The 21,854-nt window shown below is 35.2% G+C and overlaps 11 protein-coding genes across 11 annotated transcripts; 6 read left to right on the forward strand and 5 right to left on the reverse strand.

The window, feature by feature from the left end:
• Window positions 1–233: 233 nt before the first annotated feature.
• SAPINGB_P003287 (uncharacterized protein) lies at window positions 234–2,129 on the reverse strand (the record flags this gene model as incomplete). Its single annotated transcript, XM_031998005.1, has 1 exon — window positions 234–2,129. One exon carries the CDS (start codon window positions 2,127–2,129, stop codon window positions 234–236), a length of 1,896 nt encoding a protein of 631 aa, XP_031853896.1.
• A 372-nt stretch (window positions 2,130–2,501) lies between these two features.
• Window positions 2,502–3,684, forward strand: SAPINGB_P003288 (uncharacterized protein; the record flags this gene model as incomplete). The annotated part of the gene is made up of 3 exons (XM_031998006.1): window positions 2,502–2,915; window positions 2,969–3,173; window positions 3,227–3,684. The coding sequence occupies 3 exons, from the start codon at window positions 2,502–2,504 to the stop codon at window positions 3,682–3,684; spliced, it is 1,077 nt and encodes a 358-aa protein (XP_031853897.1).
• Window positions 3,685–3,870: 186 nt separating this feature from the next.
• Window positions 3,871–4,740, forward strand: SAPINGB_P003289 (uncharacterized protein; the record flags this gene model as incomplete). The annotated part of the gene is made up of 1 exon (XM_031998007.1): window positions 3,871–4,740. The coding sequence occupies one exon, from the start codon at window positions 3,871–3,873 to the stop codon at window positions 4,738–4,740; it is 870 nt and encodes a 289-aa protein (XP_031853898.1).
• A 99-nt stretch (window positions 4,741–4,839) lies between these two features.
• On the reverse strand, window positions 4,840–6,214 carry SAPINGB_P003290 (uncharacterized protein; the record flags this gene model as incomplete). Its single annotated transcript, XM_031998008.1, has 2 exons — window positions 4,840–5,884; window positions 5,940–6,214. 2 exons carry the CDS (start codon window positions 6,212–6,214, stop codon window positions 4,840–4,842), a joined length of 1,320 nt encoding a protein of 439 aa, XP_031853899.1.
• A 1,936-nt stretch (window positions 6,215–8,150) lies between these two features.
• Window positions 8,151–8,665, forward strand: SAPINGB_P003291 (uncharacterized protein; the record flags this gene model as incomplete). Its single annotated transcript, XM_031998009.1, has 2 exons — window positions 8,151–8,194; window positions 8,263–8,665. 2 exons carry the CDS (start codon window positions 8,151–8,153, stop codon window positions 8,663–8,665), a joined length of 447 nt encoding a protein of 148 aa, XP_031853900.1.
• A 61-nt stretch (window positions 8,666–8,726) lies between these two features.
• On the reverse strand, window positions 8,727–10,322 carry SAPINGB_P003292 (uncharacterized protein; the record flags this gene model as incomplete). The annotated part of the gene is made up of 1 exon (XM_031998010.1): window positions 8,727–10,322. One exon carries the CDS (start codon window positions 10,320–10,322, stop codon window positions 8,727–8,729), a length of 1,596 nt encoding a protein of 531 aa, XP_031853901.1.
• A 687-nt stretch (window positions 10,323–11,009) lies between these two features.
• SAPINGB_P003293 (uncharacterized protein) lies at window positions 11,010–12,139 on the forward strand (the record flags this gene model as incomplete). Its single annotated transcript, XM_031998011.1, has 4 exons — window positions 11,010–11,012; window positions 11,075–11,111; window positions 11,167–11,409; window positions 11,475–12,139. 4 exons carry the CDS (start codon window positions 11,010–11,012, stop codon window positions 12,137–12,139), a joined length of 948 nt encoding a protein of 315 aa, XP_031853902.1.
• A 31-nt stretch (window positions 12,140–12,170) lies between these two features.
• Window positions 12,171–14,951, reverse strand: SAPINGB_P003294 (uncharacterized protein; the record flags this gene model as incomplete). Its single annotated transcript, XM_031998012.1, has 1 exon — window positions 12,171–14,951. One exon carries the CDS (start codon window positions 14,949–14,951, stop codon window positions 12,171–12,173), a length of 2,781 nt encoding a protein of 926 aa, XP_031853903.1.
• A 402-nt stretch (window positions 14,952–15,353) lies between these two features.
• SAPINGB_P003295 (uncharacterized protein) lies at window positions 15,354–16,940 on the forward strand (the record flags this gene model as incomplete). The annotated part of the gene is made up of 1 exon (XM_031998013.1): window positions 15,354–16,940. The coding sequence occupies one exon, from the start codon at window positions 15,354–15,356 to the stop codon at window positions 16,938–16,940; it is 1,587 nt and encodes a 528-aa protein (XP_031853904.1).
• A 1,253-nt stretch (window positions 16,941–18,193) lies between these two features.
• SAPINGB_P003296 (uncharacterized protein) lies at window positions 18,194–18,671 on the forward strand (the record flags this gene model as incomplete). Its single annotated transcript, XM_031998014.1, has 3 exons — window positions 18,194–18,298; window positions 18,350–18,607; window positions 18,660–18,671. The coding sequence occupies 3 exons, from the start codon at window positions 18,194–18,196 to the stop codon at window positions 18,669–18,671; spliced, it is 375 nt and encodes a 124-aa protein (XP_031853905.1).
• Window positions 18,672–18,731: 60 nt separating this feature from the next.
• SAPINGB_P003297 (uncharacterized protein) lies at window positions 18,732–21,728 on the reverse strand (the record flags this gene model as incomplete). Its single annotated transcript, XM_031998015.1, has 2 exons — window positions 18,732–21,485; window positions 21,534–21,728. The coding sequence occupies 2 exons, from the start codon at window positions 21,726–21,728 to the stop codon at window positions 18,732–18,734; spliced, it is 2,949 nt and encodes a 982-aa protein (XP_031853906.1).
• Window positions 21,729–21,854: the final 126 nt, after the last annotated feature.

A 21,854-nucleotide genomic window follows, 5' to 3' on the forward strand; every position in this document is an offset into this window, starting at 1 on the left:
CTTCAAACACACTCTTTATGACGACAAATGACCACTAACATTTCACTCTCTCAAAAATATTGCATGTGATAAAATAAAATACTTCACTAAAAGAAACCTTATGTGAAAAATAATTTAATGACTTAATGACTTATTATGAAAAAAAAAAAAATCAAATCTCTTTTAATGTTAATTATATAATGTAAATAAAAAATCTTTATCTTTCTTCTAATCCTGATACTCTGTTGGCCTTCCTACTCTTCATCTTCTTCATCATCCTCCTGAGCAATCTGAATCACTTCCTTCCAGTCAGCTGTAAGAACAAAATAAATTTGCAATGCCGAGACAAAAAATAAAGCAAAGACAATGCCACCCCAAATCCCCCGCAGCCCATAACCCATGTTAAAAGCAAGATATAGACCCAGAGGAAGAGCAAACACATAATACAAAATCAAATTAATGTACCCCGAAATCTTTTGTCGGCCTTGACCACGCAAAATGCCACCGGTAACTGCAGAAATGCAGTCATTCACTTGGTACAATGCAGTCACAGGCATCACATATGCAACCATATCAATCACATCCTTATCAGAACTAAAAAGTTTACCGACAGAGTGCCGTGTAAAATATAACAAAAAACAGTTGAGCAAGCCAAAAATAACCGACGCATAAATATATGTCTTACTTGCCATAACCGCAGCTTGTTCTAACTGCGCGCCAACAAGATTTCCCACTCGGGTGGACGCTGCAATTCCCATTGAAAGGGGAATCTGATACGCCAACACCGCCAGCGTCGCAATTACTGTTTGAGTCGCAAGCTCTGTCGTGCCCAGTCTTGCTGCAGCAAACGTCAAAATCTCAAACGCAAGCCATTCAGTTTCAAGTGTCAATACTCCTGCAAGCCCTAATTTGGCCATGTGACCCCAGTTCCGTAAAGAGTCTTTTGATAAGCCATGCCAGCACTGTAACCCATCAACGTAAATTACATAAAGCACAGACATAAGTGCCATCACATAATCCGTGGTGATTACCGCAATAGGAGCTCCCACAAACCCAAGTCCAATGTGCCGATTCCACACTAGAACATAATTGAGCACAAGGTTAAACGGCGCACATATTATCAAGACATAGGTCGATGCGTGAAAAATTCCTTGTGCCTGCAAATAATGCTTTGACACCTCAAAAACAATATAGCCAGGGACTCCAATAATCAATACTTGCAAATACTGCGACGCTAGTACCGCCAACTCTTTTTCAGGAACCAGCACTTCAAATATTGGCTCTGAAAATATCCAAACAAACGCAATAGGAATTGCAACAATAAGCATGATTAAAGTACATTGTTGAGTATGAATTCCAACCATTTCGTAATCCTTCCGCCCAAACGCTTGTGTGGCTAATGTATCCAAGCTTGTCGCCAATCCTTGAAATATTCCATAGCCACAAATATTGGCTACCATTGCTGCAACTGATACTGCTGACAATTCATTTTTACCAATGTGGCCGACGCAAAAAACCGAAGCAACAACAAGCGAATATTGCAACAAAAACGCTAAAGAAACTGGGATTGAGCTGTGTAATAAAACTGCTGTTTCTCGTTTATACGATGTGGTAATTTCTCTCATCGCCGTCGCTGACTTCCAAGTTTCTCGAACAAGTTCCTCATTTTCCTCCTGAGTCATCTGCCGTCCCAAAGTTAAATCGGCTTCTTCATCTTCCTCGCGTGGTGGATAAAGCAATGGAGCCGATTCTGAAGGTAAAATAGCAGTTGCTGCACCACCCCCTTCATTTCCTACCCCAACTCGAGATGAATTCGAGGTTGTTCGAAATGCCCCATAAGTGGTCCCTATTGCCGACGATCTTCTACCCGTGATGACCGAGGTTAACGAAGGTTTTCTTTGGGGCGGCCTTTGCAAAAGCTTATTATCTGCCAAAAGGTCCTGCTCTTGGGTCAAAAGCTCTTCTCTCTCTTCCATTGTCATAGAGTCTATTAAACTAGATCTTCTGGGAAGTGACGACGGCAGAAAAACGCCTGGTCGACCTACAGACCCAAATGAAATATAGTCTCGTTGGGGCGACCGAGCAAATTGGGCGTTCATATTTGTCTCGGAAGGTCGACGAGGTGTTGCACCTGGAACAGGGAGTGACATTTAAAGATTTTTATTATGATAAAAGGATAAACTTGATAAACTAGATAAAAAGAGTGAGGAGAGAAGGAAAAAGAAATAGAAAAAAAAAAGAGGGGAAAGAAGGAAAAAAAATGGTGGAAGGAATGCTTGAAAGAAACAAGTCATTTTTACATCATGATAAGATATTTGCCTGCTTGTTACATTACAAAATATATTACACGTTTGTTGTATGCATTTACCACGCACTTCTAAACACATCATCTTGATACTACAACCGCCAGCCATTTTTCAGGCTTCCTTTCCCAAACAAAACAAAACAAAACAAAACAAAACAAAACAAAACAAAAAAAAACACATAAGTCATTAACCTGTACTCTCTTGATAGTCAAAAAAATGTTTAATCCAGGTGCTCAATTTAACGGTGACTCTCAGTCTCCTCCTCTTCATCATCCAGTTCCTCAACGACCCATCCCCAGATCACCGCCGAACTTTGATGACTCTATCCAAAATCCGCCACAAAACCCTTATGTTCCAACTAATGCATATGGAGCCTCGATTCATCATCAACAACAACATATGCAACAGCAGCAACAACAACAACAGCAGCAGCAGCAGCAGCAGCAATTTGGCGCCAACTCCGCTTTTGGAACCGCTTCAACAGCATTCCATTCAATTGGAAACACCCAGCAACAACCAAATGCTCCATTTTCTGGTTTTCAGCAATACCTCAATGATCCCAGTGCTCAAATCGGTCTTTCAGTTGGACGCAATGCACTAAATTATGGTCAAGAGTATATTGGAAAAAATGTGAGTAACTCGTTCAATGTTTCTTTATCATATTTCTAATCAGACTTTTTTAGATCAACCAATACATCTCTACTGGAGCCTTAAAATATTACTTTCAAGTCTCAAACTCCTATGTTCTTAGGAAATTAAAACTTGTTCTTTTCCCATGGAGACATGGCCACTGGACACGATCAATTCAAAGATCTGACACTCCTGGCCAGCGTGATACTTATGCCACTGCCCGCGATGATATCAACTCTCCAGATATGTATATCCCAAGTAAGTAACATGTTTAACAAAATGAAATTTTTTACCTCATCTAACATTTTTAGCCATGGCCTTTACGACCTACATTTTTATCAACTGTATATCTGCTGGTTTGAATGGAACTTATCATCCTCAGTTGATTGGCGTGATTGCTTCTAAGACAATTGCCTTTCTTTTAGTTGAATTGCTATTCCTCAAACTTGGGACCTATTTATTAAACGCCGGTTCTAGTCTACTTGATTTTGTCGCTTACAGCGGCTATAAATTCATTGGTATCATTTTGACCATATTGGCCTATGCTATTTCTTCATCCGCCAAAATAAAATGGGCAGTTTTTGTTTACACTGCTACCTCTAATTCCTTTTTCCTTCTAAGATCTCTTAGATATATTCTTTTGCCAGATAGCAGCTCTGTTAATTCTACAGCACACACAATCAATCCAGGACAAAAGCAACGCCGGATACACTTTCTATTCATCTACAGTTTTATAGTACAGTTTGTTTTAATGTGGTTTTTGGTTTAATAGAAGGATATTTGCTTAGATATATCATAACTAACTATATAGTTAGTTAAATTTAAAAAATTAACTGTAGGTGTAATAAATGTTTAAAGTTACCCGGATATCACTTGTAATAAATTTTATGATAAACTTCACCATCACATGTAAGCTTTTCAGTGACAAATTATATTTTTTATTTTCCTAAATACAATGGACACAAATACTTTAGCTCCCGAAATTACAGATGGTGTAGATCTTTATCAGCTTCTTCAGATCTCTTATGATGCTTCAGAGGCGGAAATTAGACGAGCATATCGCAAGACGTCTATTAAATATCATCCTGATAAAAACTCAGGAGCTGACGCTGCTCAAAAGTTTCAACTATTACTGCTGGCTCTTGAAACTTTAACAACACCAGTATTGCGCACCAAATACGATGGATTGATGCGCGCACGGACCCAAAAGTCTCAACGTGACCAGGCACTCAGTCTTGAACGGCGACGTTTGCAATCTGATTTAGAACGACGAGAGGCACAAGCAGCTATATTAACAAGCCGAGCTTTCAATCAGCATCAGCTTAAAAAGCACCATGTCGATACTCTTAAAGAGGAAGGTGTGAAACGGCGCAAAACTAAAGACACCAACATTGTATCAACTCTTACTTCAACTGAAGATGGTTCTTCTAAAGATAAGACATCTAAAACAGTATTTATTAAATGGATTGCATCGAAATCCGATAATATTACGGAATCTCAACTTTGTAATCTTTTAAAGCCTTATGGTCCTATAAAATCTGTTCATATTGTACTTTCTAATACCCAACCTTCGATATCTAAAACTATCAAAGGACTCATCTTGTTCCAAAGTGATCAATCAGCTCTAAACTGTTATCAATTATTAAAAAATAAAAGTTTTCCTTCGAATGATGAGTTCTTCAATAATATCAAAAGTGTTTATTATCAGAATGTATTGTCATCATCTCAATCAGACAAACCTGATGTTGAACAACCATATTCATATACCAGAAATGTTTCCATAGAAGAAAAGATTGCACGAATACGTATTAAACTTAAATCATAATGATGAATTATATTATACCATAGTTGTTTATGATCCCATTTTTTTTTTTAAAAAACAAATAAAAATAAAATAAAATACAAGATTAGTACAGGTTTTAAATCAATTTTGATTTATGGCGTTTTTGTATGCGTTAATGCATGTTTCCATTGCTGCATTCCAGGTGAATTTTTGAGAGCGCACCAATGCCTGCTTAGACATAGAATTATGGGTTTTATAGTCACTTGAAATTTGCAAAATGGCATTGTGATAATCATGAATAACTTTGTTCTCATCGTTATTTGGATTTACCAAAATACCAGAAACGCCGTCAGCAACAATTTCTTTGACACCCTCAGCTTGCATTCCAACAACTGGAAGACCAGATGCTTGTGCTTCCAAAACAACTTGGCCAAAAGTTTCTGACACAGAAGGGAATGCAAAAATATCCGCAGAGGCATATGCTTCTGCCAGGTGCTCGCCTTTAAGATAACCAGTAAATGTGACACCACCAGTTGATTCAAGCTGACTTTGAATAGTTTGTTTAGCTGGTCCATCGCCAACAATTACTAAATGATATTCATCATGGTTCATCTTTTTGAAAGATTCCACAAGTACTCGGAGATTTTTTTCCCAAGAAATTCTTCCCACATATAACAAAACAACCTTGTCTTGGTTATTATCAAAGGCCACCCCTTCGTCTTCAAATTTAATCATTTTGTCAAGTTCTCCTGTATTTATAGAAGAACTAGAACTTCTTCTGTTGCTAAGAAGATTCATAGACATAGATGATGTGGTGCTAGATAACGCCCTAGATACTGGCCCGGGTGTATTAATCTTTTTTACTGTGTTGCAAAACCAAGATTTTCTAAGGCTTTCATTTCTTTTTAAAGGTGAAAATAAAGCATTGTCAACACCTCTAGACCATACTAAAACTTTGCTTGCTGGAATTCCATTTTCAGCTAGCGCTTCGCGGGTAGAATATGATGGGCAAAGAACATATTTACTTGAGCCATGGTATAGTCTATGTGTTGCCCATATCGGCTCATAAAGCATACTAAAACCAAACATTTTGGCATAGAATGCGATGTTTGTATGGTAGGATGAAACAATTGGCGTGTTAGGTAAAAAGAATTTACACGCCAAAAGAATTTGGGGGCCCAAAAGACTTAGAAAAAACTTGTTAGAGTTAAATAATACGGAAAAATAAAATGGCTGCATACTTAGGATCAACAAGATGAATAACATCGGGTTTGAAGTAAATTAGCTTCAATATCATGTGTGGGAGAGCAAAGTTCAATCGCAACTCGGGATAAAAAAATAATGGCAAACCAAATGTACCTATTAATGGGACTTTGTTTTTGTATGAACCTCCTGCTGGACCAATAACGATTCCTTCGTGGTTATTTTCAATAAGATGATCTAAAAGCTTTGTGATGGTTTTTGACACACCATTGATGTGTGATGTCGAGACTTCAGTAACAAGAGCAACTTTCATGATGCAAAATTATGAAAAGTAAACAAAAATGAAACAGATATATAAAATAATGAAAATATTTGGTATATTAATATAAAAAATTAAAATGAAAAAAATTCTAAGGAGAAAAAGAAAGAAAGGAAAATGAAAATGAAAATGAAAATGAAAATGAAGATGGAGATGAAAAAAGGGGATGTGTATAAATAAATGTGAGAATTAACATATATATATATATATATATATATTATAGCCAACCTGATTTTTTTGTTTATATCATAAAGCAACGCGTGTGCTCATAATGTATTTTCTGGTCATCCTTAAAAAATGTTATTGACATGCGCAATAAAGCAGTCAGGGGCGTTCCTGAAACCTGAAGTCTTTAATATGAGTAAAAATAAAAATATATGAAAGCACGAGCCTGACTTGGGCCAATAATAAGCTACTTATCAGAAAGCCGCGGGCCGTTCACAAGTTCAGGTGCTTGAAATCACAAAAATTAGTGGATTTTTAAAGATTTCGAAACAGGTGGTTCTAATGAGCACATGGCCAGTACTCTGAAAAGGGCTGGCGGATCTAAATGATAGGGCTAAATTAAGCAGTGCGGTCCGAGTTGGTCTAAGGGGATCACTTTGATCCAGTTTTTGTTTTTTTTTTTTTTTGCTATTTCTATAACACTAAATTCTTCTTGAAAAATAGATTAAATTTGAAAAGAAAAAAAATAAATGTTCAGATTTGAATCATTGACATCCAGGATTTTGCCACACGTGGGGAAATAATACGCGGCTACGCCTAATCGCAAATACCAAAATTACCTGAGTTTGTTAAATTATAAAAATATCATACTTACGTTAAAGAGTAGCTAAGCTTCGAGTGATTTTAGTAAACTTGTTATTGAGAATATTTCATCTTATTATAATTATAATAAGATGAATAATTACTTTTCTTGGAATATATCACTATTGGAATAGTCATAATTTGATTATTATAGTTAAAATTTTGGTTGTAAGTAATTATAACTTTGATTCAGCAATATTATTCCGTTACGGAACTTATCAGGCATAGCATTGGAAAAAAAAATATTCACATCTATCAAAAATAAATTAAACATTAATCTGTAGCCAGTTTTGAAAGTTTCTAAAGCTTATCTTAGCAGATTTATTGTTCAATGAACGTAAAACTTAACGATTAAAGATAAATCAAAAATCAAAAATCAAATATCAAATATCAAATATCAAATATCAAATATCAAATATCAAATATCAAATATCAAATATCAAATATCAAATATCAAATATCAAATATCAAATATCAAATATCAAATATCAAATATCAAATATCAAATATCAAATATCAAATATCAAATATCAAATATCAAATATCAAATATCAAATATCAAATATCAAATATCAAATATCAAATATCAAAAAAATTAAACATAGAGGCCAGAGTGCACTCATAAGCTAACAAAGAAATAACTTTATTTTGATTACATGGAAGTCAAGGAAATTTTTTGAGAATTTTATTCCTTTGAAAGCCTACTATTATCCATAAAATAGATTATAATCTGTGATCAAGCTTTCAATTAGATCATTGATGATTTCATTGCACTCTATGTAGCTTACAAGATCCATATAATGGCTCTTGACATCTAACTTTTTATTTATTATGTAATTATTAATAATAATTAAATATAATTATATTTGCTTATAAGCAGGCCAAATCTTAATAAACAAATTTTGTTCGTAATGGGCATTATCTTTCAATACTTTCAATCACATTAGTGTCACGTGACGTCGGTTTTTGCCAAAGCCCTAAAAATAACTAACTCATGATACCATGAGAAAAAAAAGTGCCCAAAAAGTAAGTAGGCAAGATATCTTTATCCTTCAACACCTTCGTGTTAATGCTATTATTTACAAAACCATTCTTTTCAATTTCAACAAAATATATATAAACAATGGATCTTCCTTCTAGTGCCGATAGCAAAGATCTTGATGAAAGGTTTGTTATATATATATATATATATATATATATATATTAGTTTCCAGGTTTTAACTTTGTTTTTTTAGTGAATTAGGTTTTGGAGAAAAGGTCATAAAGAACTGTAAAGAACAGCCTTTAGTTCCTATCGGAGTCGGTATGACCTTAGGTGCTCTCATTCTTTCAGCCCGTGCTCTCAATCGCGGTGATGCTAAAACAGCCAATCGTATGTTTGTTTGGCGCGTTGCTTTACAAGGTTTGACTATTGTTGCATTAGTAGGTGGCTCTTATTATGTGGGAATTAATGAAAGATGGAGAGTCAATAGAGATGATGAACTTCGCAAAAAAGCTGAGGTTCGCGAGAAAATGTGGATTGAGGAGCTTGAGCGCATAGATGTTGCCGCTAAAGAAAGAGCTTTAAGAGCAGAACAGTTCCGTGCTGCGAGAGCCAAACAAGAATCAAGCAGCGCTGACAACGGTGAAAAACAATAAAAAAAACTATACCCTTGTAAATATTTCAACTTATTATTTATAATTACATAACAGCAACAATTTATAACTGAAATGGATACTTGATAGAATCAAAAACCTGACATTCATTGGGCGTTACTGATGCCAATAACGAATTACTTCCAAACTGACATATATTTAAATTGGATGTTGTTAAAGCTTTAGGCCAGCTGATACTGCCACAAGTTTGCGGATATCCGTATTTGGCAAATTTGGCCCACGCCGTCTGTATACTTAAACTAAGACTCTGTAGGTCAGTACTGGTTCCTGAAGGATAATTTCCAAAAGTTAAAGGAATGTCATCCTGATGGCACACTGCATTAGTACATAGTGGGTAATTAATGTTTGTTGAATACTGAATCCCTTTATTGAGTTGGTAAAGGTATATATTTCTCATTTTCGTCTCCACGATGCGTCGAGAGATGTACTGAGTTGGACATCTCCAAAGAAGATCGGTTGAAATATTAGCTAAAATTGAACGGCCATCACCTGTATAAGTATTAAATGGGAACACATTGCTTGCAAGTAAATATGATGCTCTATCAACCCCAAGAAGATAATATGCAGTATTGATTGCACTTTCAGCGGTTAAAGCACTAGGTAAAAGTGTGTTTATTGCAGCCCCACCTTCATCCTTTGTAAATCCAACAATAGTATCCACGCCAGAAGGAAGAGATCCAGAGTTGACATACTCCCAATAGTCTTTAATTATTAGATCGCCATCAATTATAGGTGCAATTATTGACGCAATGTTAACTTTAGGGTATTGGAGTGGGTTTATTTGTGTACTAGCAACACTTAATTGAGCGGTAACAATATCAGAGATAGACTTTGTTTTCACACAGGCTTTATCATCACACCCAAGCATTTCCAAAAACTTAGCTGTAAGGTATCCATTTGAAAAACTTCTTTCGTTAAAACCATAACCATCAGGATCAGATTGAATAATGGCTCTCTGAAATAAACCATTTGCTTTGGAAGAACTCATCAGGGCTCTAATTATCGCCCCACCAGAACTGTTTCCAAAAACAGTAACAAGGTTTTTGTTTCCTCCAAACCTAGAGATGTTGTCTTGGACCCATTTTAAAGCCATTATTGTATCCTTAATTGCAAAATTGGTATTATCATTGTCATCAAAGTAACCCAAAAGACCAAGTCTGTAGTTATAAGTAACAATTACAACATTTTGAGATGATGCGAATTTTGTTCCTTCAAAGTAAGGATCAGATCCGCTTCCTAGTAAATTTGAACCACCATGAATCCAAAACAAAACAGGTCGAGAAATTGACAATGAACTTGGTGACCAAATATTGAGATAAAGACAGTCTTCAGATTCATCTGAATTTCCAATTTGAGGACAGTACGATGGTAATTCATTTCCTTGAATAAGTACAGTAGAATTTTGGGTAAACGAAATTGGATCTTCTAATCGAAGGTCACCAATGGGAGGCTTAGCATAGGGAATAGAAAAATATTTGTAAAGTGTTGGATTAGAACAGTCGCCAACAATGCGTCCCGTGGTAGTAGCAACTGAGCAAGTAGTGAGATTAGTGGAGCATGTATTGCCAGTCGCAAATCTCACTGTAAGCAAGCATTGTAAATAAAGAAGAAAATTAACTGCATAATCCCAGCCAGTCATAGTGAAATGATTTTTTTTTTCAAGACAAATAAAAAAGGAGTATTAAATAGATTTTTGCTATTTTGTTTTATAAAAAAATGATAAACATAGAAGATACCACTATTTATATAGAAATTTTAAACAAAGGTATTTAGTTATAGTCATTCCCATTTCATTTTTAAAAATCTTAGGTTATTTTCAGGGTAAAACAGATGAAACCAAAGGTATATCATTTTGGGAAAAAAAACATAAAAAACTATCATCATATGTGGTGCTAAACGTTGAAATGTAAAGGAATCCACAGATGTGAAGGCAGACCACCAATTAATATAAGCATAAGTTTGTTTAAATATTATCTAATTTTAACAGTTTAAAAAAATAGTTTCAAATTATAGATTATATTTTCCTTATAAACCAAGTAATTACATGGTGCATTTCCTGTTGAAACCTCATTAGATATAATTTCAAAGTTTTTTTCATGTTGTGTCTTGAGCAAGGATACAATCAAGTCCTAAAAAGGAAATTTTTTAAAGTTAAGAAGTGTTATGTTAAAATTACCCGGCTTCTATGATTTTTTTTCAAGAAGTCAAGCCTAGTAATAAGCTTCATATTACAATTCACTTTTGAGACTCCCTTGCCAAATCTTATCTCCTGCTTAAGATACTACGTGTTTTAGTTAAAATTGATTTAATTGAAATAACTTCTGAAATGGTGGGTATTTTTTTGATGAAACTATCATTATAGTTAATTATTTTTTGACTAACATTTGTTAGAGTCAAATATACATTGCCTCCAATAGCATTTCTGATGGTAAGTAATTGCAATATCAAATTTCCTTTTATTTTTTTTAACATTTCATTTTTAGCCCATAAATCAGATATTTTTTCTGTTGCTGTTACTGAATTATTCACTATAACTGCTTCAGGAGATGGTACCGTTTCTCTTTGGGATAACTCATCGAATGAACCTAAGTCTTTCATTGCGCTTCAATCACCTGTGGGATTTCATCATATAGCTACGAATGGGAGGAATGTTTTAGCTGCAGTATCATATGATGGAAGGATCAGCTTTTTTGATTTAAAAGATATGGTGAAAATTGAAGTTTCTGGTAAGTTGTTTTTTTATTCTTTATTAGAAATTTCATTAAATATTGACAGCAAAAAAAAAATATAGCTTTCCAATTAGAAGAGTCTAAATATTGGGCTATTTCTCTTTCAATTGAAAATGATCTACTAGCTTTGAGTACTATTGATGGTGCTGTTGATCTATGGGATATATCAGAGCTCGCACACCCCAAAAAACTAGCAACTCTCAGAGATTTAAAAAAAGGATTTGGCCTTTCGGTGGATATATCACCTGATGGTAAATATATCGCAACAGGCCATGAGACTGGTACTTTATTAATATATCAGGTTGAAACATTAAAATTTTTTTTATCGATTCCAGGCCATTCTTCGCCTATACGGACTATCAAATTTTCTCCTTCAAGCACTATGATTGCCGTTGCAGGTGACTCAAAATTGATATCTCTCTACAACGTTTCAACAGGTGAGCATATAACAAATCTACCAGGTCATGATGGATGGATTTTTTCTTTGAGTTGGAGTGAAATTGGTGACTTTTTGTTGAGCTCTTGTTATGGGGGGAAAGCAAAAATTTGGTCTCTTGAAACAATGTCATGCGTATTTACCATTTCTGAAAATAGCAAGCCTTTACTTTCGAGTGCGTGGTTAGACAAAGGTTGGGGCAAAGGTGTTATAGGTGGAAAAAACAAAGGGATTGTTACAGTCGGCGAAGAAAAAGCCATTAGATGGTACCGAGAAGGCTCTGGTCAATAAAAAATGACTGTGATATATTAAGTAAACTAGATTATACGAAGTCCAGAGAAGAGATAGAAAGTTTTAGTATATCAATTCGAGATTTACCAAAATTGTTTGGATCTTTGAAAAATGATGGCCAGATTTGACCATGTTTAGGCTCAATGCTTTTAAAATCATTTAAAATTTTTTCAACAGTTTTTTCGATATCCAATGAAGATACTGATGATAATTGGCTTTGAAGAAATTTATAATACCACATCCATGCATCACCATTATCTGGGTCTATTTGAATACTTTGTTCAAACCATGTTTTTGCTTTGCTGTACTTTTCCATTCTCCAGAATTCTCGTGCAACCGTAATAAAAAGAAATGGGTCATTCTGGCATGCTAGACTAGCTTCCCTTATCTTAGACCGACGATGAATTAATGGTTCACTTAGTATAGCTTCAGACCATAACAAACCAGAACTTGGTAGTTCTTGCAACGCCCGTGCAAGAAGAACCTTCATTTGAGCTGTATTTCCAGTTCTTTTTTCAAGTGTAACTCGGTAATACCAAATTTGTTCGTTTTTCGGGTTATTCAATGCCGCCTTTTCCAAAACTGAACGAGCTTTAATAGCTTCACCAACTCGCTCTTCAGTCTTGGCTAATAAAATCCATAACGGAACGGATTTTGGGCAAGCTTTGAGCCCATTTCTATAAAAGTTTAATGCACGACGATTATCGTTAAGAGTCTCATATATTTGACCTTTTTGCATCCATAGTTTATCGCTAAAAGGATATTTCTTTAACCCTTCGTCAACTAGCCTACACGCATCAACATTGTTTTTAAGTTGTCTTTCAAGAACGACAGATTTAAACCAAACTCTTTCTGTTCCAGCTTCTGTTCTTGCACGTTCCAATAGCAATCTAGCTTTTCCAAATGCCTGGTTTGCTGCTTCAATGCTGACAGCAGAAAGCCAAATATCTTCATTGTCTGGATTTTTTTCAAAAGCTCGTTGAAGAATAAACTTTGCTCCTAAATTATCGCCTGATAATCTTTTTTCATTGGCATATATGAGCCAAAATTCTTCAAAGTGCGGATGAGCCTTCACTGCCTTTTCTAATATAGAAAATAAAGATTCTAAATTTCCATGTGCTTTTTTGAGGTGGCAAAGTGCTAGCCATGGTCTTTTTGATTCTGGAAATTTTGTAATGGCATATTCATATATAGCGCTAGCAGTTTCATAGCTTTTTCGTTTAACACATGAACGTCCTTCATCAATAAGAAGCATCTCTTTATTTTCGTTTTCAAGACCAATTTCAATAGCTGCATTAATAATGGCATGACATGTAAGAGGCGCATTTTCTTTTTCACATAACTCTGCTTCTGAAATCCATTGGGTTCTGTCAGGGAGAAACCCTTCTGAATCTAATTTACGAACTCCTCTTTCAATGATCTTGTTGACTTTCTCCCTGTTATTACTATCACGCTCTTCTAAAATACCTGCGGCAATCCAAACTGCCTTCGATGCTTTTAAATGTTTACGAGCAGTATTCAAAACTTTTCTTGCGTTTAGAGGTGTTTCTAGCCGCGCTAGTGCCAACCACAAATCTTCAGATAATGGAACTCGATTCACAGCTTCTTTTAATAAAAGTCTGGCATCAGAAGGATCGCTTTCCAATTGAACGGCAGTTTTCCATAAGGTATCTGAGTTAGGTATATTTTCTAAAGCCATTCGAATAACTTTCTTTTGAGAATTCAGATTTTTTTCAAGCATGTAAGATTTCATCCATAAATTGATACTTTTTGGAAGCTGTTGTACAGCTCTTGCAGCAATGCGCTTAGAAAGCTCAAGATTATTAATTTCGTTAAGGCGAATATTCTCAATCCATACATCCTCACTTTTTGGATTATTTCTGCAGCCTTCCTCAATCACTGATAACGCTTTTTGAATTCTGTTAGATAGTTCTTCAATTCTTGCTAAGCCTATCCATCCGCTGGGATCTCGTGGATTTGACATAACCAAAGACTTCAACAATGCTCGTGACCGTTTTATATCGCCGATGTTTCCAGTAGCAGGCAATGATGTACCAGCAAGCGAAGTTAAATAACCTTTTGGATCAACATTACTGAATCCAACTTCATTATGTTTTGTAGGTAATGACAATATAGATTCAGTGCTAGCTTGGTCTAACTTCATCCCAAGCATTTTATCTCTAGCAGAAGAAATTGAGCGAAAATCTGTCATTGCACCCTCATTTTCTAAAGGGTTTCCAGGATCTATACTTGCTTCAATCTCTCCTTGATTTTGAGAATTTGTCAACAAACTATCTGGAACATTGTAAAAACGTGTTTGCTGTTGTTGAAGCTTGCGTTGTCGCTTGTATTTTCTTGTCAAGTCACCAACCTCTGGAAGATTCTCCCATTGATCTTCAGTGACAGTTGACAAAGCTCGTTTTAAATCCGAGAAACGTTCAGATGCCTTTGCCGCCTCTTTTTTAAAAATATCTTGTTCAGCTTTTTCTCTTACCTCATTTTGGTTTCGGTGTCGCTCATTCATTCTCTGATCGACGCCAAGGTATATAGAGTCTGCTTCCTCATCTTCAGGCTCAAAATTTGTCGCTGAAGAAAACAAACCTCTATCATTTTCGGGATCCTGAAATCTTTCATCATCATCTCCCTCATTTTCCCCGTCTTGTTTCACAGAAGACTTCAATGCATCTTCTGCAAATCCTGATCGTGCAGGTCCGATGTCTGATCTAGTTGTAAATCCAGTTGCGCCTCGACCCAGTCCTGGAACATAACCTTCAGGTGCAGGCATGTCCAAAAAACTTTTATATTCAACCATTTTAAGTCGTCATTAGTTGAATGTAAAAAAAACACTTATAAGAAAAATGAATAAAGAAAAAGAATAAGTCTAAAACTTAAACTGATATACTATGCAACTGGAATAATATTAGGTTCAAGTTAATTAAAAGGTTAGTCGTGTAATTGTTCACAGGTTTACTTGGGGTACTAAGCATTGTAACCCTTCACATTAATGTAACTTAGCTAACCCTTTGGATCTTACTTAAACAATCAATTGGTTCATTATGTAATCAATTTGAAATTTAATTATGTAAACTTTAATAGCCTTACCACGTAACCCTTACCCAGTTATAGAAAAATTTTTAAGATTTTTTTTTTTTGGATGAGTTTATCTCTGAAAATTCTGCAAGTTTTAACTCATATTCAATACCGATATCTCAGAATGACGCAAAATCTTGGAAATACTATACAAAAGAGATCATTAGATGAATCTCTTGAAGATGATGTTAAATCTAAAAAAACTTCTTTAAATGATACAATACATAACAAGATAAACGTTGATGAGGACATGGGTGAATTTGAAGATCCATACGGAGACGATTTCGATGATAGTGACGAAGAGATTTTTGAGGCTGGAGACGAAGATATCGATGACGTTGAAGACGAAGATAAAGTTGGTGATCTGATTGAAAATTCTCAACAGCGTGCAATGAAAACTATTAAAGAGGATGAAGATACAAATGAAACCGAAACAGATACATCGAAGAAACCTTTATCTAATAAGCAACAAATTTATCTTCCAGGTATTTCGCAACCTCTTGGACCTGATGAGGTTTTAGAACCTGATTTGTCAACTTATGATATGCTCCACACAGTAAACGTTACTTGGCCTTGCCTTTCCTTTGATATTTTAGAAGATAATTTGGGGGATCAAAGAAGAAGTTACCCACATAGTGCATATATCGTGACTGGAACTCAAGCTCAAAAGGCTCGTGATAATGAAATCACTGTAATGAAGTTTAGTTCGTTGAATAAGACTCTTTTAAAGGATGACGATGATAGTGAAGACGAAGATGATGAGTATACTGATCCTATTCTAGAAACAAAGTCGCTCCCTACAATGTCTACAACTAATAGAATTCGCGTGACTCCTTTTGCCAAGCAGACCAATCAGTATCTTACGGCATCTATGGCAGAAAATGGCGATGTCTATGTATGGGATATCACTCCTCATTTTAAGTCTTTTGATACCCCTGGCACTATTGTCACTAAACAAATGAGCAAGCCTATTCATACTATTACTTCTCATGGCCATTCTGAAGGTTATGCCTTGGATTGGTCGCCATTGATTACCACTGGTTCCCTACTTACTGGTGATGTTGATGGTCGTATATTTCTCACAAATCGAACACAAACTGGTTGGACTGATAATAAACAACCTTTTTTGGGACATAACGGAAGCGTGGAAGAAATTCAATGGAGTAAGTCAGAGCGTACAGTTTTTGCTTCCGGTGGAAGCGATGGTTTTATTCGTGTTTGGGATATTAGAAGCAAATCGCACAAGCCAATTATTTCGGTAAAAGCTTCGTCTTCGGATGTCAATGTTATGAGTTGGAGTGGAATTAATACGTTTTTGCTTGCTAGTGGGCATGATGATGGTTCCTGGTCTATGTGGGATCTTAGAAATTTTAGCCCTAAGGACACCAAGTCAAACTCTGTTGCATCCTTCGATTTTCTTAAACAACCTATTACATCTATTGAGTTTCATCCTACAGAAGATTCTAATATTGCAGTTGCGAGCGAAGGACATACGGTTACGTTGTGGGATCTGGCTGTTGAGGCAGATGATGATGAAATTAAAAAACAACTTGAAGGAGACAATAATGTTTTAGCTAATATTCCACCTCAGTTATTATTTGTTCATTACCAGCGTGATGCAAAGGAAGTCCATTGGAATAAGCAAATTCCTGGAAGCTTGATAAGCACAGGCAGTGATGGATTTTCTATCTGGAAGTCGATTAGTGTTTAAATGGGTTGTAATTGATAGAGTTTTAATTTTGCAGTTTTGTTTAACTTGAGCTTATGAATCCGTATTAGTACTTCCGTAGTTATTTGATATAAGGGAACAGTTATCTTCGTCATTCAAAATACGTTCTGCATCTTTTCGAAGTCTTTTATTAATGTATTCATAATATATTGCGAGGAAAAGAAGGATCCCTTGTAAACATGCTGCTGTGAAATAAGGAAGCCAAGAACTCCATTTGGTTCCTTCACGAGCAGCAATTGTAGCAGACCACAAAAATCCTCCAGGAGTCTGTAAGCACATCATAGGAATGCTCAATGATCCTACGTGCTGTAAATGAGTAGTGGTATAGATTTGAGGAAAATATTGAGCAGCTGCCAAAATCGCTCCAATTATCCCCAAAAAATTCGCAAAAAGAGTGATTTCGTTTTCACTCCCTTTATAATAAAAATAGCTGCTAAAAATTCCCATAAATAAAAAAATACTAAGCGAAAGTTTTCCAGCATACTGAAGTTTATAATAATCCTCTTTTGGCTCCAATCTTTGATTACGCGTAAATACTAATGCAAGAATTAATACCAAAGCTATCGAGAAAGTTTGAACGCTAATTTGAATGATGGCTAATGAAGCAGAAAAGCATTGCCCAGTAGTGATTATATGACAGCAGTTATAGACAGATTGAGAAACTAATAAAATATTGAAAAAAGCTGAAAAGCTAGAAATAATACCTAATAGTAAAAACCAAGGTGAAATACCTTCAGATGACTTCCGTGAAATAATACGAATATATTGAGGTACATATGAAAAAAATATGCCAATACAAAGGCCTATAGACAAAAAAAAATTCAAGTCATATCCTTTTTGAAATATGCTACATTCAGTAGCAGCCAGTTTGGGTATCATGGTAAATAATAAATGGGGTAGGAGTGAAGGTTCTTATCTCAAACTCGTTAGGAAGAAAATTAGTGCGGCAATAGTAATTTGATAGGTATATCTGCAAGCAGTTGTAGTTACTACATACTGATACCTAAGGTATGACTTATGACATTCAAAAAAATATTATACTACTAGTGTAAGTTTTATTTTTCATTAAGAAGTAAGCATGGTCACGTTACATATGTTCAACCAATCAAAAAAAATTTGTTTCAAAGTCCTTAAAAAAATAAAATTAAATTAACTCTTCTTCCATTCCCAACTTCCTCAACCTTTTGTAAATTCCAAGTATTTTCATTTTGCAACTCATTTTTTTTTTTTAAATAATGACTACTGCTGCTACTGCATTTGCGGAAACAACCCGCATTTCTAAATCGTCTCCTGAGCTTAGAGCCAGAGTTCTTTCTCTTTATAGAAAGTTTATCAGAAACGTATGTTTATTACCCTTTATACTTTAGCATATTTCCCTAACTTGTTTCTAGGCCCCTTTTATTGCTGAGACTTACGAATTATCTTATCCTGTGGCTCGCATTCGCACAAAGTTTAGACAAGAATTTGAGCGCAATAGATTTGTTTCTGATTTATCAGTTAAAAATATCCTATATGCTAAAGGTCAAATGGAATTTCAAGAAACTATCAACTATTGGAAGCAACAACCACATATTCTTAATTTTTTCCTAGAGGAGGAAACTGTCAAGAGCAAGCCAAAGCCTTCAACTTTTGTTGAGAAATTTCTTCAGGTTAGTGTTGATTCTTTTATCATTATGGGATTTACTAACAATTTTTTTACAGAACTCGCTATAAGCAATTTCGTTTAGGTAGTAGAAAAAATAATATAAATTAGGAAAACTATTCATAACAATTTTAAATTATCGGGACCACAATGTTAGCAGCCACCAATACTTTTTTAAATAGCTCGCCAGATGGATCAATAGATCGTACAAACCTTAGGAGTTCTTTGCATAGATCCCAGTTTTTTGAATTATTTGCAACTTTCAAAAGTTGGATTGTATTATCCATTGTTTTCAAGGAAATGTCGTGTTCTTTGTTTTTAGTCAAAGTGTTTTGATCCAGATTATGAAGAACAAGAAGATATCCGCCAGCAGTGACCAGTTTTTCTTTATCAATACATTGTTCAAACAGTGCTTGGGGTGACCCTAAAACACTAAATAATTTGCTCCAGTATTTTATTTCAATCTTCCGTGTGCAATTAACAACAACATCAGGCATTTCGGGGAATTGACTAATAAAGTATACTGCAGATTTAAGTAATTCCGTGGAATCGTGCTTGGTAGTTTTATGAACGCTGGTAGCCTGCTGAATGACGCTTGACGCATTAACGAGAACATCATAAAGAAGCACCTCAAGCATATGCTCAAAATAATTAAGGCTTCTGAATGATTTTGCAACTGATAAAGCTTTTTGTTGATTGTTGTTGCGAAGATATGATTCTAGAATGTATGGCAAAAACAATTGAGCACTTGTCCATTGTTTAAAGTATGTAAATGACCCGCTTCTAGTCAAAACTGCGTCACATTCGACCCCCATAACTATACCTTTATCTGTAAGCATAGTGAGAGGGTATAACTCAATTGGAACTAATATAGGTTTCGCTAGATCCTCATACTCATTTGAATTTTCCTGGACACCATTTACCCATGTTACAATATTCTGGCCATCAAATGCCCATATCATGTTCTTGAGATCTTCTTGAGTTCCAGAAAAAGAGTAGTATTCAATATAATTATGAAGTACCCTAAGCTTATAACTCATCTTTCCAGAATCAGAAAGATTTACTTCATTTTGAGTTCGTGGGGTAAGTTGAATGAGCATACCATCAACAAGAAGCAATATTATACTTTCTTCAAGTACAAAAGGTACACGTGTCGAATCATCATGCTTTGGAATGCAACTTATAGATCTAACACGTCCTGGTGAGTGGATAATTCCAGAAAATGATATTTCTGTTATAGGCTCAAGCTCTATTTCTTTATCTCTCACAATAATGTTAAATTGATATAAATTGTTATTAGATGCATAAATAAGCAAAGAATTTCCAAATAAAAACATGTAAATAACTGGGGCTGGTAATGTTTCTTGAAATAAAATATTTTGCGAGTCGAGATCTAGTTCACGAAGAAATAGCTGGATTTCATGAGAACTGCCAGTGTCTACTGCCATTATCAAAACATTTCCATACCAAATAATTCCACCATGAACAGAAAAATCTTTATATGAATCTTCTTCAACAAACATTTTCCACATTCCACTATAAAGACTGTAATGAGTGACACCTCGAATACCTGCAACAGCGACGTAATTACCATCAGATGAACATGCTACATATTTAATGGGCCAGTTGTCTGCGATATAGCTGGCTGGTATTGGTACGTTTAACCATAAAAGAGCATCTTTATCAATTGTTGTAAGATCAGGAAGGTCTTGTCCGCGATATAGCATTATTTTAGAATCTTTGAAAAGAACTGTGTGCGTATTTCCACTCTGAATGAAATTACCAGTCATGTTCCAACGAATGGTATCTAAAACCCAAATTGAGCTTCTATCTTTAGGAAGTAAATATATGGCATCACCTGAAAATGACCATACGGACTTTTCAATCCCATCCATCCATTTTTCTTGACTTCTTTGATCAGCCGAACTTATGAAAGATGATGAATTGAGCATTCCATAAACTGAAAAAAATGCCCATCCTGACTCATATCCAACAAACCATCCAGACCCATCGTGAGAGCATGAAATTGTATTGATTTTTCCCGATGATGGAGTGGGGGGCTCTAGGATTCGAACCAATGAAAAATTTCCGGAATAATCTTTAATATTGTAAAGATATGTTCTGCCAGAAATGCATCCAACAGCAATCAAACTAAAGCGTGCATTTATTTCAGCACACAACGCTTTTTCTTCAACAGATTCATATGGTCTAGGTTTGTGTAAACAACTTCCATCCAAAAACAAATTATAGCCTGAACTGACTGAAAGTCTTCCCTCTTTTTGATCATTCATAGATACGGTCCATACTGAACCGTCTGATAAAATCCAAACAAACAGACGCATTGATTTACTCCAAAAAATATTCAAAATAGTATGTTTTTCCTCTTTATATTTTTTCGATAGCCATTCTAAATGTGATAAAATAATGGTTCTAGTTTGATGACCTGAAGATGAGTTTGAGGAAACTAAATCATTGTTAATGTCAAGATCATAATCCCATTTCACAAATTGAATTGCGGGTGGAGATTTTGTTGCTATCATTAAATCCTTGTCAAGTGAAATAGCAGTAGACATTCCTGAATCTAATCTTACAATCATTTTAAATTGAAGATACATTTCGTGGACACCAGAAGCTTCGCCAGGACCAGGAAAAGCAGTTCTTATCGTTTGCCCTTCGTAAATAAATAATGGCGAGTTGTCAGAGTAAGTAAATACAGCAATTTCTTTAGTTATATCCGAATGAGAGATTGAATAGGTAAGTATATTTCCTAGAGTTGTTGTAACTACCATAATATTGCAGTCAGAGCGTACATGAACATCTAGATTATCTCCAAATTTTTCTATGGACGATTTTGAGCGGATATATGCAATAACCGGACACAAGGGCTAAATCGAAGAATTAGATAAATCTTAAACAATCTCCCAAATGCATACTTTAAGTTGATAAAAATATATCCCATTCCATGTTATAACAATAAAAGCATAACCTGCCCGAGATATCTCGAACGACACAATTTTATCATCTCTGGCCGGGTTAGATGCAGGCTCATCGAGAGTGTTAACAAGTCTAGAGTCTAGTTTTAATTGGGGAATCACAATTTCAGTCGGAGTTCCCGCAGGCCAAATCATATTATATAGATTTAATGGTATTTTCTTACATTAAAAGTTGTGTGAATGAATAGATGTACAAATATGTGTAATTAAGGAGATGCAACGATTAATTTATTTTTTAAACAACGTCAAACTGTTTTGGTG

This window comes from Magnusiomyces paraingens, assembly GCF_902498895.1.
Source record: "Magnusiomyces paraingens strain CBS 517.90 genome assembly, contig: contig2, whole genome shotgun sequence".
Taxonomy (NCBI): domain Eukaryota; kingdom Fungi; phylum Ascomycota; class Dipodascomycetes; order Dipodascales; family Dipodascaceae; genus Magnusiomyces; species Magnusiomyces paraingens.